Source organism: Xiphias gladius, chromosome 8 (genome assembly GCF_016859285.1).
Source record: "Xiphias gladius isolate SHS-SW01 ecotype Sanya breed wild chromosome 8, ASM1685928v1, whole genome shotgun sequence".
In the NCBI taxonomy this organism is placed as follows: domain Eukaryota; kingdom Metazoa; phylum Chordata; class Actinopteri; order Istiophoriformes; family Xiphiidae; genus Xiphias; species Xiphias gladius.
The window spans coordinates 2,376,857-2,391,929 of NC_053407.1; the positions used below are offsets into that span (position 1 = coordinate 2,376,857).

The 15,073-nt window shown below is 37.3% G+C and overlaps 1 protein-coding gene across 4 annotated transcripts in view; it reads left to right on the forward strand.

The window, feature by feature from the left end:
- The window catches only part of wwp2 (WW domain containing E3 ubiquitin protein ligase 2), a 77,391-nt gene that overhangs the window by 27,326 nt on the left and 34,992 nt on the right, over nt 1–15,073 (forward strand). For all 4 annotated transcript variants that reach the window (XM_040132816.1, XM_040132820.1, XM_040132817.1 and 1 more), the window contains exons 6-9: nt 1,723–1,801; nt 3,875–4,038; nt 8,216–8,462; nt 10,791–10,880. In XM_040132816.1, the coding sequence (XP_039988750.1) occupies nt 1,723–1,801; nt 3,875–4,038; nt 8,216–8,462; nt 10,791–10,880 (580 nt within the window). The remainder of the gene's footprint in view (nt 1–1,722; nt 1,802–3,874; nt 4,039–8,215; nt 8,463–10,790; nt 10,881–15,073) is intronic.

The window sequence follows — 15,073 nt, forward strand, 5'->3', positions numbered from 1 at the left end:
TGTGTGTGTGTGTGTGTGTGTGTGTGTGTGTGTGTGTGTGTGTGTGTGTATGTGTGTGTGTGTGTATGTGTGTGTGTATATATATGTGTGTGTATGTGTTGGAATGTGTGTATGTGTATGTATGATATGTATGATATGTTTGTATTGTATGTATGTGTATGTATGATATGCATGTATATGTATGATATGCATGTATAATATGCATGTATATGTATGATATGCATGTATAATATGTGTATATAATGTGTATATGTGTATGTATATATATATATATATATATATATATACATACATACTATGACAGAAAAAGAAAAGCATAATTTTTTTATTTCCTTTTACTTCTTCTATTCTTGGCACATTGTTTTGAAAGTATGGATTTACTAAATATTCATTACAATGATGAGATTGGTGAGCAAGTGTTGTTCTTTGTCAGAAAGTTTTTGTGGCATATTATGCCTTTTCATTACCATGTTAAATGTAGAAAGATGACAGGAAAGGAGGGGAGAAAGAGGTAAGGCATGACCTGTTCCAACATGTGCCCAACTAGATTCAAAGTGTAACCCACCACGATGCCCAAGACTATGAAAGGGTCTTTAAATGATGGTGTTTCTTTGACAAGATCTACCTTACAAAAGGTGTTCAGAAAACAAAATCTGTTTAACAATATAAATATATTATTTGAGATCTCCATTAGTATGTACAATGACTGGCCTGTGCATGTGACTCCAAATCTTCTTCAGAATAAACAGATTAACAGTAGTGTCTAAGGTTAAGCCTTGTTTATACTTGAGCTAAAATATAGTGGTACATAAATATCAAAGCGAGTCTAATACTCTTTTGAGTATTATGCATCTTCGCTCTTTATTTTCTCAGATGCCATCACATTTGTTGTAAAGCTATGATTGGATGGAGAATTAGTCACTGAATAAAATCCCAAATGAGAGTATGGAGAGTAATGGCGGCTCACCCAAAAACATTCACTGTAATGAGTGCTGTGGTGTTTAATGCACACATGGATATGATGGAGCAGATTCCCTAAATGGTGAGCATACATCCTGAGGTAAATTAATTTCTTTATCGTTCTCCATCTTAAAGTAAATTATTTTCTTTGTGTCTGCTTAATCAATTTTTCTGATAAGCCAGTATTCTTTTTGTATCCTCAACATTTCATCAATGTAGATGCCTCAGCTAGTCTCCTTCTCTCCCGTTTTCCTGTCAGAAAAGTTAAAAATAACAATTCCTCCTCTACAATGTTTAAAATTTCATTTTTTTAATTGAATTCATGTCATTTCTTTAGCAAACTGAAAGCAATACTCAACAATCAACAATGACCACAAACAGTTCTTTCCACAATTGTCATATTTTTTGCTGAAGTATATAAAAGCAGACAAAATTTTTGTTTAGTCAAGGATTCTCTTCTGAAATATACCAGTCTCCACTGAATCTTTGAGCTTAATAAACAGCAGCATTTCTGTATCTTCATATTCAGATGCGTTTTCCCTCATGCTGGAAAAAAATGTAGTCAAAAATGAGTAATTTAAATATGTATGTCAGCCATGTTTGCTGATGTGAGTTTCAGGTGTTTGAAAAGTTTGACTTCTAGCAGTCTTGATGTTGCACATACTTCCTCAAAATATCTCTTGCCCCCACACCCTCACCATATCCCTCTCACTGACAGCTGGATATCTACATCTGTTCAGTGATGATTATGTCTCTTTTCAGAGATACTTCAGTCAGACAGACCCAACTTGAGGAGAACACAGAGTGAGGAGACTCCCAGTACTGCTGGATGTCAGAGCAGGTGAACACACACACACACACACACACGGAGTATGAGACGCATATATGCTTGTCTGATTATTTATTTTAAGTCCAACATGTGTGTATGTATGTGCATCTGTGTGTGATTAGTACAACTCAGCCATGCAAAGAACCAACCAAGAAAACAGTTGTTTTATATAAACAGCTGTTTATTTAAATGTGGACCGCATTACTATCCTAATATGAATCATTTTTGTTTTTTTATCTGTTTTCGTCATTTATGTAGCTTTACTTTAAATTCGTTGCATGTATGGATAATTTTCCATCCGGTAGTTAGAACTGAAGGACACACTTGTCATACAATAAAAAAACAACTGTGGACAGCAGATACTGTAAGAATCAGAGACATTCATTCATAGATCAATGCAGACTAAGTTAACGCTTTTCTGCCTTAACCAAATCAAATGATATTTTCTTTGCCAATTTTGGTTGGAGAGTTTTTCATTGGAATAAATTATTTATATTTTAAGCATTAATCCATTGTTGCATATAAAAAAAGACAAGTTAGCCAACTAACCTTGAGGGAAATGTTGATAATTGTCTTCTTCTGCATGTAACATGAGGAAAAACTCTGACCAGACAAATATGATGGGCATTTTCTATGGATGACAAAAACATGCTTGATAGCAAAATCAAACCACCAACGTTATGATTGCGTTATCATGATATAAAAACACATCCTCTGAGAAGTGCCGTGCTCAGAGCGCAGTGCCATTACACATGGCTGTTCAATGTGTTTGCCTTCATTGAATCGCCTGAAAATAACACAAGGCTGCGGTATAATCGTACAATAACAATAAGTTATTTAAGTAAGTTCATGGCTTTTGTCTTAAACGTCTGACAAACATACACACACTGAAAACCAGTTTTTCAGGAATCTAATTCAAGCATAATTTATTACACTGCTAGTTTCAAATCTCTCTAGATTTTGTGGTAGAATAATAGGAAAGGACAGTAATAAACTTGCCTAACCTTTTTCTAAAACACTGTTTGCAAAGTGCTTATATGAAAATCATAAAACCCAAGGCCTAATAGTTATCAAAATAAATGGAAGAAAGAAAAGAAAAGAACCAAGTGAGGGAAGTCTGTGCCAGTATGGTCGATTGAAGCACTTATGCAGAGTGCCAGTATGTTATTCCTGAATGTGGTTTCAGATAGTGCTCTCACTGGCTAGAATGGATAATAAATAGTAGAGCAGGCTGCATTTATTTCAAAGCTTTGTGGCGTTGGTGCATGGGGTCAGATGGTATTTCCCTCAAAACATTGTAGGAGGGCATTAAACACAGTTAAGCCAAGAGTCCAGACCGCCGCTGTCACGGAGAGGCAGTCAACATCTCCATCCAGTTGTGTATGAACAGACGTCAAGACAGAGAGGAGAGGTGATTTCTGTTGTTGTCCAATGATGAGGGGCTCAGCGCCCACACACAAACACATTGATAAGGGTATACAGTACATACAGACACAACGAGTGCCCATGTCAAGTGTTGCTTCCTTCCTCTCTTGGTTCTCTTCCTTATTGTGGCGAATAAACGACTAAGCACAGCCTTGAATCAGGTTTTCAGTCGATGCCAGTCCAAGCTTGGCCTCAGCATTCCTCAGTCCTGGGGAGGGAAAGCCAACATGTTTATCTTTGTATAAAAGTTCTTGTCGGAAAAGCAAAGTTATATTTAGTGTTTTAGTGAAAAATATGTTCAGAGAGGAAAAGCAGCCAACATGGACACCTCTGTGTGTTTTTGTGCTCATGTAGTGTACACGGGTGATTCCCCTGAGTAAGTAACAACCATAGGTCCAATCCTAAATTGTCAAAACAAGGCTGTGGGGTGATCCGTAGGAGCTTCACATAAAAGGCAGTCAAAGAACCCGTTACATTTTTTTGATACAGTAAATACAAATTGTAATGTTTCTTTTGTCATCTCTCTCCTCTATCTCATTGTGCCACTCTCTCATCTTCCCTCCCTCCTGCCTTTCCTCCTCATTTCCCTTTCTTTCACTTTCTCCCATCATCTGCCCTACATCCCATCCTCTCTCTCTCTGTTTCTTTTTATGTTTGCAGGAGTAACAGGCACTCAATGGGGGGTTCACAGAGTGGCTCCCCTGGGTGCTCGAGAGGGGGCTCCCTGACTAATGGGGACCTGACTGAGGAGCCAATCCCTGGGCCAGGCTCGTCTAGTTACCGTCGGTCCTCCAAAAGTCATGGAAGCCCAGGAAACAGCGGAGGTATATGACAGTCCTTATTACTGTGTTACACACAGACCTGACCTAAACAGGATTTAGACTTTTATGTAAGTACACTAACTAGAGTTTGACTCAGATCTGTTTGGTGGAGCTGATTCTGATAATTAATGGACAGATGCTGCTAATAGTAATTTGTGCATATATTCTGTATCTTTAAAGGGGTACTAAAAGACGTTCTGACTGCTGCATAGTTGAAAATAACCACATTATCACATCAGTGTATACAATAATTATGCCCAAATTATTATTTCACAAAAAGCTAAATTCTTTTTTTATCCAGTACTCATTCAGACTCATGTAGAGTCAAAATATTTTATGGGAAAGACAGTTATTAATCAGTTATGATATTGCCTCACCTTCCCCCTGTTGGCTATCTTACTTCTCTGTCGCTCTGCACATCCACGTAGACTGGCAGATTTGAACACACACACAGACACTTACCTCAACTCACTTCTCATGCAAGCCCATAGCCTCGTTTGTCTCTGCAATCAGATTTAACTTTTATGATCGTTATGTGTTGTGTAGTTTTGTATATTACTGTTCTATCTCTGTCTTGTGCAAAAATAAGTAAATGAATAAAAATGTATTCAATATTGAATCAGTCTTCTCAAATCAGTTTAGTTTTCTACATTTGCAAGTAACTAAAAATAAAAATAACTTTAAAAAGGCTTAAAGGTACTAATTTGTAAGAACGTGAAGCAATTTACACGTATAAATCGCTTTTTTATTGCAAATTTGTGAGTGGACTTTCTTTGTTCTTTGTCAGCCTGTGGACTGATTCCTATGTAAAGGGCTTCAGAAGAACATCCAGGAAAATCCAAAGAATGTGACATTTATGTACGATCCCAATTGCTTTGCATCAGTGCCTCTCTTCCTCTCCCCTACAGTGTCAACAGGATGCAACACTAGCTAACATTAGCTTAGAAATGGAGTCTGCAAACTTCAACAAACGACTGGCTCCTAGCACAAAACAAAATGGCTCTTCGTTAGAACCTATTACTTTGTAGTTTTTATGTGTATTATCTCCAGTCTAACATTACTCATCCCACTCTTAATATTTGTTTATAGTTGATGTTAGTTTAAGATTATCGTTGTTTCAACCTACTGCCAGACCCCTTCAGTACAGTAACGTTACTTGACAATATAAAAGGTCTGTTGTATTATACAGGAACAATAACTCATCGATTAACCGATATTACATTCGTGATGGAAACTATGACATCAATGATGAAGTGTATTTACAATACTGTCTAGTTCACTAACCGTTATCATCCAGCAAATTTAGTTATGCTGACGTTGCTGAGCCTCTCTGTGAAAGCTAGACAAACAGCGACTAATAAAGCTGGCTAGCTAGCTAGCTACAACAGACTTATCATATAAATGCAGTCAATTTATTCTGCAACGAGAATGGATTAGGTCCACATCACTAGCCTATATTGTGCTAGCTAACAAACTGATAATGATATTACGCTTTATAAATTCTACTTAAAAAAACAAACAAAACACAACATATAGTCTTACATAGCCAGACATATCTCCACACTTCGTTTTAGCACTGTGCCAGCGCTGGAGAGTCAAATATAGTCTATAGTCTCAAATATAGTTAATAGTCAAACTATGATAACAGTGTAACTTTAGTTATCTCATCTATCAACATGGTGCCAGTCAATCAAGTTCAGTCTTGTGTATGTCACATCACTGTTTTGGCTGATGCACACGATGCTTGCTTGTACCTACCTATGGCGTGCGAACACATGTGAGTGAGTACAGTTCACTTAATGACCACCATAGTCATTATAACAAGAGTTTTCCGAATGTTACATATAGTACCTTTAATGTACAAACTTGTATCTCCAACCTGAAAATAAGATGAACAGTAATACATATGAAATGCTGATCAAATATGTGTCTGACACAGTCTACACATTGTCTAAGTTGATAAACCTAAAATATTGATATGATGCAAAGTAAAGTTTACCTGGGAGTTTAACACAAACTACAGCCGAAAGTTAAATTTTTGCCTCTCGTAAAATAATTAGTTACAACTAATATACACCAATCAGCCACAACATTAAAACCAGTTACCAGTTTTAATGTTGAAGCTGATATATATAATATGCCACAGATGAGTTTTGTCATTTTAACCAGTGTAAATAACGGTCAGTGCTGGCTAAAAATGAGAAGCCTATTCATCATTCACCTCAATGTTTTGTACATTGGACTTTTCTAATACAAAAAGAGGGAGAAGAGAAAAAAGTTTGAAGATTTGTTCACCTCCGATCATAGCTAATCTGTATATTTTTCTTAACAGGAAGCAGATCCGAAATGGTACTTTGTATCAGAACCCAGTAAGCTTTATAATAAGCTAATAATGAGCTCAATTTATATAGCAATTTTCTTAACAAAGTTACAGAGAGAATACTACAATAAAACAAATGAATAAAATGAAATAAATAAATAAAAATTCACACAATTGAAAGCTTTTTTAATAAAGAAAGTTTTAAGAAAAGATTTAAAAGCAGTGATAGGTCTAGCAAATCTACTCTTAGCAGGTAAATCATTTCAGAGTTTGGGGGCTCGGACTGCAAAAGCACAAGGGGGGTTAATCACCAATCGGCCCTTCTTCTGGAATGATAGTGGCCTTCGACCAGAAGCCTATGTAAGATGGCACCCAGACTCATATGGTGTTAGTAGATACTTGATAATACTTAAGGGCCTAGTTGTGTAAAACTTGAAAGTCAACAATAAAATCAATGTGAAAATGAACAAGAAGCCAGTGCAGGGAGGCCAGAATTGGAGTTGTATGATGTTGTTTTCTTGAACCGGGGATCATCCTAGCATCTGCATTTTGAAACAGTTGAAGGCAAGGTTGAGTAAGCCTGAGTAATACCTACTTCTAGAGCAGAATAAATAAAGGAATGTATGACCTTGTATAAATCCTCAAAAGATAAGAAGGCTTTAATTTTTGAAATTACCTTAAATTGAAAGAAATAGGACTAAACAACCTTCTTTACTTGGTCATCAAAACAAAGGCCAGAATCAAATAAAACACCCAAATCTCTTGCAGATAGCTAAATGTTATTTGATAGGGATCTCTGATTGAAGACTGTGTGACTGAAAGATATGGGTGTGGAAAACCAGAGAATTTCTATTTTGTCATCATTAAGTTTGAGGAAGTTTTGAGAAGTCCAGCAATTTAAAACAGAAAGGCAGTCGGTAAGTTGGGTTAGGCTGCTATCACTAGTGGTCTGTAACAGGACATTTTTACTTGGGTGTCATCAGCATAATAATAATACTTGACATTATATTTCTTAATGACCTGACCTAAGGGAAGCAGATAAATGGGGAACAGTAACGGACCCAAGAATGACCCTTGAGGAACACCATGAGTGAAATGGGAAAGAATTTCCAAGTAGAGAAAAGGTTCCAATAGACAGATATGAGTGTAATAAATTAAGAGCGGACCCTCTTAGACCAGCCCAAGTTTTAAAATAATGTAAATAGAAGGAATGGTGTCAAAGGCCGCAGTGAGGTCTACCAGAAAGAGAATTGAGCTTTCACCTTTATCTGCAGTGAGGAATAATTTTTCGCCTTGAATAAGGCCGTCTCAGTACTATGCAGAGGTCTGAAACCAGACTGAAAGTTATCAAAAATGCTGTTGGCACTCATATATATGCAATCAGCTGAGAGATAATTACTTTCTCTAACAACTTAGATAAGAAAGAAATTTTTGAAATAGGTCACTAATTGCTGAGAGTGAACGGGTCAAGATAAGGTTTCTTTATAAGGAGTTGTACAATTGCATGGTTAAAATGTGAAGGAGAAACAGCAGTGGCCAAGGAGCAATTAATAATTGATAAACTGCAGGGACTGATGGGCAATTAGTCTTTGAAGAGTTTAGAGGGAATAACATTGAGCTGGGAGGAGGATTTAATATGAGAGAGAGTGCTTTCTAGGACTGAGAAGGAAATTGGCTGAAATTAAGTCAGCACTGCACAGTGTGTGCGACAGATAGGACGTGTGTCTGATATAATCAGAGTTCTAATATTCTCCATCTTTTAAAAAAAGTAATTCAGAAAACAGTACTGTAAGAACAAGTGACTCTTTTATCCATCTTTCCATCTCTCTCGTCCTGTTTCCTCTCTGTCTCTTCTCTAAGACAAAGTTGAGTTGACATCAAATGGGCTGGAGAACAGTCGTGCCAGCTTGGCCCGTAACACACCACCTTCATCCTCTCCGTTGGGTCGATCCCCAGCGGCCAGCAGCAGCAGTGGTAGCCCCTCTCCGGGTCAGGACGCCCTGGGTCCAGGAACCCCGGTGGAGCCCAGCCCCAACGCCACCTCCAGCACAGAGCAGGCCAGCAGCAGCTCCACAACAGAGTCCACCACAGACACACTCCCGGCAGGGTAAATATCAGTCCATGCAAAGATAAAGTGTGTCAGAACATTCAATTTACAATTGAAAGCAGGGCTCTTTGATTTCATTTATACTTGCTAATAGCTATACAAACGTAAATTGGAAAAATATTCTGTCACCAAAACATAAAGATGTGTCAGCCAAAATTTTCAAGGCAAATCTTTAAACTTAAGCAACAGCAGCACCTCTGTTAACCAATTTCACAGAGGAAATTGGTTAACAGATGTGGAAAGTACCAAATATTTGTAGGGCCACTGCCTCTTTTATTTGAAGCTTAATAAACCTAATATTGTATTTCCTAAAGATTTAAAATTAGTAATCATAAAAACTCTCTTGTCCATCACAAGATGGTGGAAATGTGTCTTTGTCAGGGCTCACACATTTAACACTAATAATTTATTTTGACGTTGATGGGAATGCCCTTTGAGGTGAGGCAGTGAGGCACTATAAAAACACTGCGAGAAACCCTGCAATATGTGGTGGAGTTGGTATGAGGATGGAAACTGAGTGCACAGTAGTCAGTACTAGTATTTCAATCAACAGAAACACCTTAGTGTCTGATTATAGTTGTTGATGACATCGATTTGGTGTTTTATTACTGGATTCCTCATTATTATACTGATTTTCCATATTTTGACATATTTTGACTTTTAGAGAAAGTAGGTTCTTTCTTTTGAAAGTGATTATGAATGCTTGTAGGTGGTCATGTTAGAAAAAGACAACTTCAAAACATGTCCACTGGCTTCTGCTGTTGTGCAGTTTCAGGACCTGAACAGGTCATTTCTCCCATGTTTGAAAATGTTGAGAAAATTTGAGTCCATGACATGCAAAACGTGACTATAAAAGCTACTGTAAAACCTAGTAAATCAGGTAATGCTTACTAAATATTCACAAAATTTACATGTAAGGAAAAGGACAAATGGAAGATGATTTGGTAAGTTTCAGTCATTTATCTTGAAAACAGATTTTCAGTACGGTACAAATTTACAGTGTACATGCAATATAAAATAAATACCACAGTCAAAGCTATACACACAGTTGGTATTTTCAAAAAAATGCAATTGAAGGTCCACTTCCTAACTTTGTGCAGAACTTTCAGTTGTATTACATGGTCTTCATCAGCAAATGTCCTTTACTCAGTTGTCATTAGGTTAAATTGTTGAACTGTTTTTATTTACTTTGTATGAGATTGTACCAAACTTTGTAGGTTGCTTAAATCTCATTCAAAGTGATGCACACTAAATTATAGGCACCTTTTTCCTGATGATTACACTATAGCAGTATAAATTTTAAAAGTAAACATTCATTAACAATCTGTTTTACTGTACATTCTGTGACTTTGGAAACCTGACAAGCATTTGACACCAGTAGGTGCAAACTTTTATCAGATGCATGAGTAAATGTGTCACGTATGTTTTACATTTATTTGAGAAATGAGAGTTTGTGCATCGATTCGGTGGAACCTTCATTACTGTCTTCTCTCTCTGTCTTTCTTTCTCTCAGTTCAGGTCCAATGAGTTTTAATGACTTGAAATACAATCCTGGTTGAAATTATTGGCACCCCTCGATTTCGAGTACAGAATTTAGAATATCTTCAGAAATAAAAAGGACTTCTGCAAACTTAAAAGAGCTTGAACGCATAGCAATGGAAGACACAGAGCAGACAGGTGCAAGATGCTTCTAGATGGCTACAAGGAATGTTTATGGTAATATAAATATTACTATAAACTATAAATACTATATATAATTGTGTCTGAGGTACATTTTATGTTTGTATTATTTCACTATTATGCAAGTTTTTTCCTCTTGTTCAGTAACTTTGGACATTTTATTAAATATTCTGATTATACAAAATTGGTTAAAATGCATTTATTTAAGGTTTTCTAATTCTTTCATTAGAAATTGAGGGGTGCCAATAATTTAAACCGGGACTGTAAAACAGAAGAATAAATAGCTACAAAGATAGATGTGTTATACAGTATTTGGTGAATAATTACGAGGGTATTTAATGTCACAAAACAACCCAAGTGAATGATTGCAGGTGATTAAGAGATATTTTGGCGATTTTTGGTATTTCCTCTGGGTTCATGGCATCAATACAATGCTCTCTTTGTTGCTCACATACTGTTACATATTGAACAGGCTGTATGGGACCCTCTTTGTCCTCTATTAATAAAACTACAAGTTGTCTAATGGGGAGAAATGTTTGTTTGCTGTATTCACACAAATTATGAATTCTTAGAAAATAGGTCCTTCTAATATTTTTGTAACATGAATTCTAGTATCATACCTCTCTCTTTCTCACTCTGTCTGTTTAGCTGGGAACAGAGGGTGTTGCCTCATGGCAGAGTGTACTACGTTGACCACAACACCAAAACCACAACCTGGGAGAGACCACTGCCACCAGGGTAGGCCTGTTAACGTTTATGTGTTTTAGTGATGATGCATTGCTTGTTTGACAGACATTAGAGTTAGACAAGGCTAACTGATATCTTGCGTCAGTATTGGGCTGTAATTAAAAATGAAATGAAAGTTACTGCCTGACCAGTAGCACAGAAAAAAAAAACATGGTTGCGACCGAAGTTTCCAAACTAATATTTGGTCTACCTGGTAAAATGGGGAGAAATACTGATCGATGATCACACGTGACACACATTTATTACTGAGATGAGTGTTCAAATGCTCCCTTTTTTACATGTGATTGGTGAATGAGGTCACTGGATGGGCCCTTTTCATTGCAAAAACATCCTTATTTTGCTTCAGTAGAGAGTTAGGTGTGCCAAGATTAACTAACTGTTCAGTCAAGACTGAACTAAACGGAAGCTGTTTTTTAATGTTTGTGTTTTTTGGAGGAATACGTTTTGGTAATAATAATGAACATCTACAAAGAAATGTTTGTCAGCCACTTCATTATAAAAGTGCCTGTATTGGGATTCTGAGACTCATACCAGCTAAAACCTTAAACCTTTTGTCTTTTTGTTAATCTCCAGAATGAGACTTGGGTTTCATAATGTTGTACAACAAACAAACAATAAGACTGAGTTCAGAATACCATATTTCCTCAAATAGTAACCAGGGCTTTTTTTTCCCTTAACTGCAAAAGGTGACAGGCCTTTATTTACATTTCCCTTAAAGCAATTGCCTTGTTTTGATCCACTTCTGTTTGGTCTGTTTAAGTTACTACATTATGCCGTTAATACGAACTCATCACTTGATGTAAACGTTTCAAATTAAAAGTCCTTTTAGCTTTTCATTGGACAGAAACCCTACATTTCTTAACAGGGCTTTTATTGTGAAACATTTGCAGGCATACCATATGCAACTAGAATGGCACTCAGTAGCATGCATACAGTTAGGTCCATAAGTATTTGGATAGTGTCACAGTGTCTCGTGATTTTACCTCTGTACACCACCCCAATGGATTTGAAACAAAGCCATCAAGATGTGATTTGTTTAGCTAGTTTGTTTAGAAAGTGTAGACTTTCAGCTTTAATTCAAGGGGCTTAACAAGAATTAAGTTAAATGCATTAACCGTTTTGGGAGTACAGCCATTTTCTCAAAAATAATTGGAAAAACCAACATTATTATAAATACAAGGAATGTTTTTAATACTTGAATGAAAATTCTTTGCAGTCAGTGATCGCCTGAAGTCTGGAACCCATGGACGTCACCAATAGTTTCCTCCCCCGAGATGTTTTGCCAGGCCTTTCCTGCAGCTGCCACGGTGGTTCACAGTACAGATGGATAATGACCAAAAACATACTGGGAAAGCCACTTTTTTTGCCTTGAGTGCCTAGGGTGGCTTTCAAAGTATGTTTTGGGTCATTATCCATCTGTAATGTTAAGCACCATCCTATCAGTTTTGCAGCATATGGCTGAATCTGAGCAGATAGTACAGCCCTATACGCTTCAGAATTCATCCTGCTACGTCTGTCAGCAGCCACATCATCATTAACACCATTGATCCAGTTCCATTGGCAGCAATACATGCCCATGCTATAGAACTGCCTCCACCATGTTCTTTTTCTGCATTTTTTGGATCCAGTCGAGTAAGAGAGGAAATAAGCTATGTCAGATTGAATTCAAAGCGTTATTTAAGCAATTAATATTCATATCACCCAGGATAAGAAGTTCTGAATTAACATAGTTGGATATCAAATCAAATAAATCATCTCTTGCCCCCACCTGTGCAGAGGGTTACCGATTAAAACCAATAACAAGTACTTGTCCCATATTATTTTTCCATAGACACACACTTACAGCCAAGAGTTCAAAAAAATTTTGGCTTAGATATAGATATAATAACTGATTGAAACTCCTTTGGCGGCAATAACCTCAATCAAGCGTTTTCTGTAGCTGGGGTTCAGACCTGCACAACATTCAGGAGGAATTTTGGGTCATTTTTCCTTACAGAACTGCTTCAGCTCAGCCTTATTCTCAGGATGTCTGGTTTGCACAGCTATCTTGAGGTCATCCCACAGCATCTCTTTTGGGTTAAGGTCTGTGCTCTCACTGGGCCACTCCAAAAGGCAGATTTACTTTGTTTGAAGTAATTCTGTAGTGGATTTAGTTAAATGTTAAGAGTCATTGTCCTGCTGAATCACCCAACTTCTACTGAGCTTCAGCTGGCAGTCAGCCACCCTGACATTATCCTGTAAGATGCCTTGACAAATTTGGGAATCAATTTTCCCCTTGATGATGGTGAGCTCTCCAGGCCGAGAGGCAGCAAAGCAGCCCCAAATAATGATGCTCCCTCCACTGTACTTGACTGTTGGGATGATGTTTTCATGTTGTTTTTCAGTGCTCTTTTACACCATATGTAGAGCTTCACATTCTTTCCGAACAATTCAGCCTTACTTTCATCAGTCCACAAGACATTTTCCCATTAGCATTACGGAGTGTCAAGGTGCTCTTTGGCAAACTTCAGGCATGCAGTTATGTTGTGATGCAGCCATGCACCATGATTTGCCTAAGGAGGACTAATGGACCAGCTCCCAGGTTTCCTTTAATCCTTTAGCTGTTACTCTGAGGTTCTGTTTTCCCCTCACTGAGCATTCTGCATTGTGTCTTTGGAGTCATTTTAGCTGCCCACTTTTAAGGAGAGTAGCCATAGTACTAAATTGTCTCCATTTATAGACAGTTTCTGACTGATCAATATCAAAACTCTTTGAGATTACTTTGCAACCTTTTCCAGCTTTAGAAAGCCACCCTAGGCACATATCAACAATTGTTGATTGTGAGTCTTCTTCTTTTCCAACCAACAATGTGAATGTTTAAATGATGTATTCAATATGGACAAGAACAATATGATTTGTGTGTTATTAGTTGTTAGTAGGTTGTGTAGAATTTGACCATATTTTTAAGAAAAAATTTGTTCATAAATGCAGGATATCCCAAAGGTTTCGCTCATTTTTTCTTAAATGTACTTCACTAGAGCAAAATGAGAACAGCTGAGTCTATTAGTTCATTAGGCACGTGAGTATATACACCAAAATTTCACAGTTGTACATACAGTGTGTATATTAAGGCCTGGTTCATTCACGTCTTCACAAAAACATGTGGTTCTGTGTTGTTGTTGATGTAGTGACTACTCGCAGGCTACTTGGTAAACATGCTAGCCTGCCAGGAACATGTTACAATACCTCTCCATTGGTGAAGGGGGAAAAAAACCAATAGAGTCAGTTCACGCAGTTTATTCAAAAGATATATTTTTATGATTGTCTCATAACTGTGTGCAAACCATTTGTCTTTTGTGGAGTTTATACTCCGACAGAGGAGGTTAAATTAAAAATACATGGTGCAACACAGCGTCTCTTTGTATACAGCATTACGAGAGCAGAGTAACCCTGCCAGAGTCCAGCCCTTTCATGACATTTTTACTTGCACCAATTATTTGTTGATTTTCACAGTGTGTGTGACTGGGTGACAGAGAGAAAGAGAGACCGTTTTTAGGAAAAGGTCACCCCCACCTCTGCAACCTCCAACCCCCATTTCATTTTTTCCATACAAGGAACAAGAGCATAGGGGCCCAGAGAACAAATGTCCTTTCTTAGCACCACATGTACTTCCATCCACCACTATGTTGGCAGCTGGCCGGTGGCCATTCAGAGGATCAATTAGCAGACTATTGCTTGGCTAGCACTCCAGATGTACACACCAGGAACTGTTTAGAAGTTGGGGTGAGTTAGGCAATCTAGGTTTGGAAGCTGAAATAAAGAAAGCCATCCTAAGCCAGCATGAAGGAGAGGTACTGAGTCACACTGCTCTTTTATCAAATATAGTGTAGTGTTTTTAACTAGTCATGCATCACAAGCACAGCCACTCTGGTTTTTAAGTTGCTCGACATCATAACACACCTTCTTTTGAGTCTTCTCACAGTAGTGGGGCCTCTTTAATTAAGACTGATGGAGTGTTTGCATAAATCTATACTTGTCAGATTCGCATGACATCTGTCAACCACAATGTTACAATTGTAACATTGTTAGAAACTAGTGAGTAAAGGAAAATTTTGTTTTTATATTTAGCATTGCATTTCAAAATATGGTTCATTTTGACTAAACTGTTCCTTTTTTAAATTGTTAGTTTTACTTTTCTAAGGTCA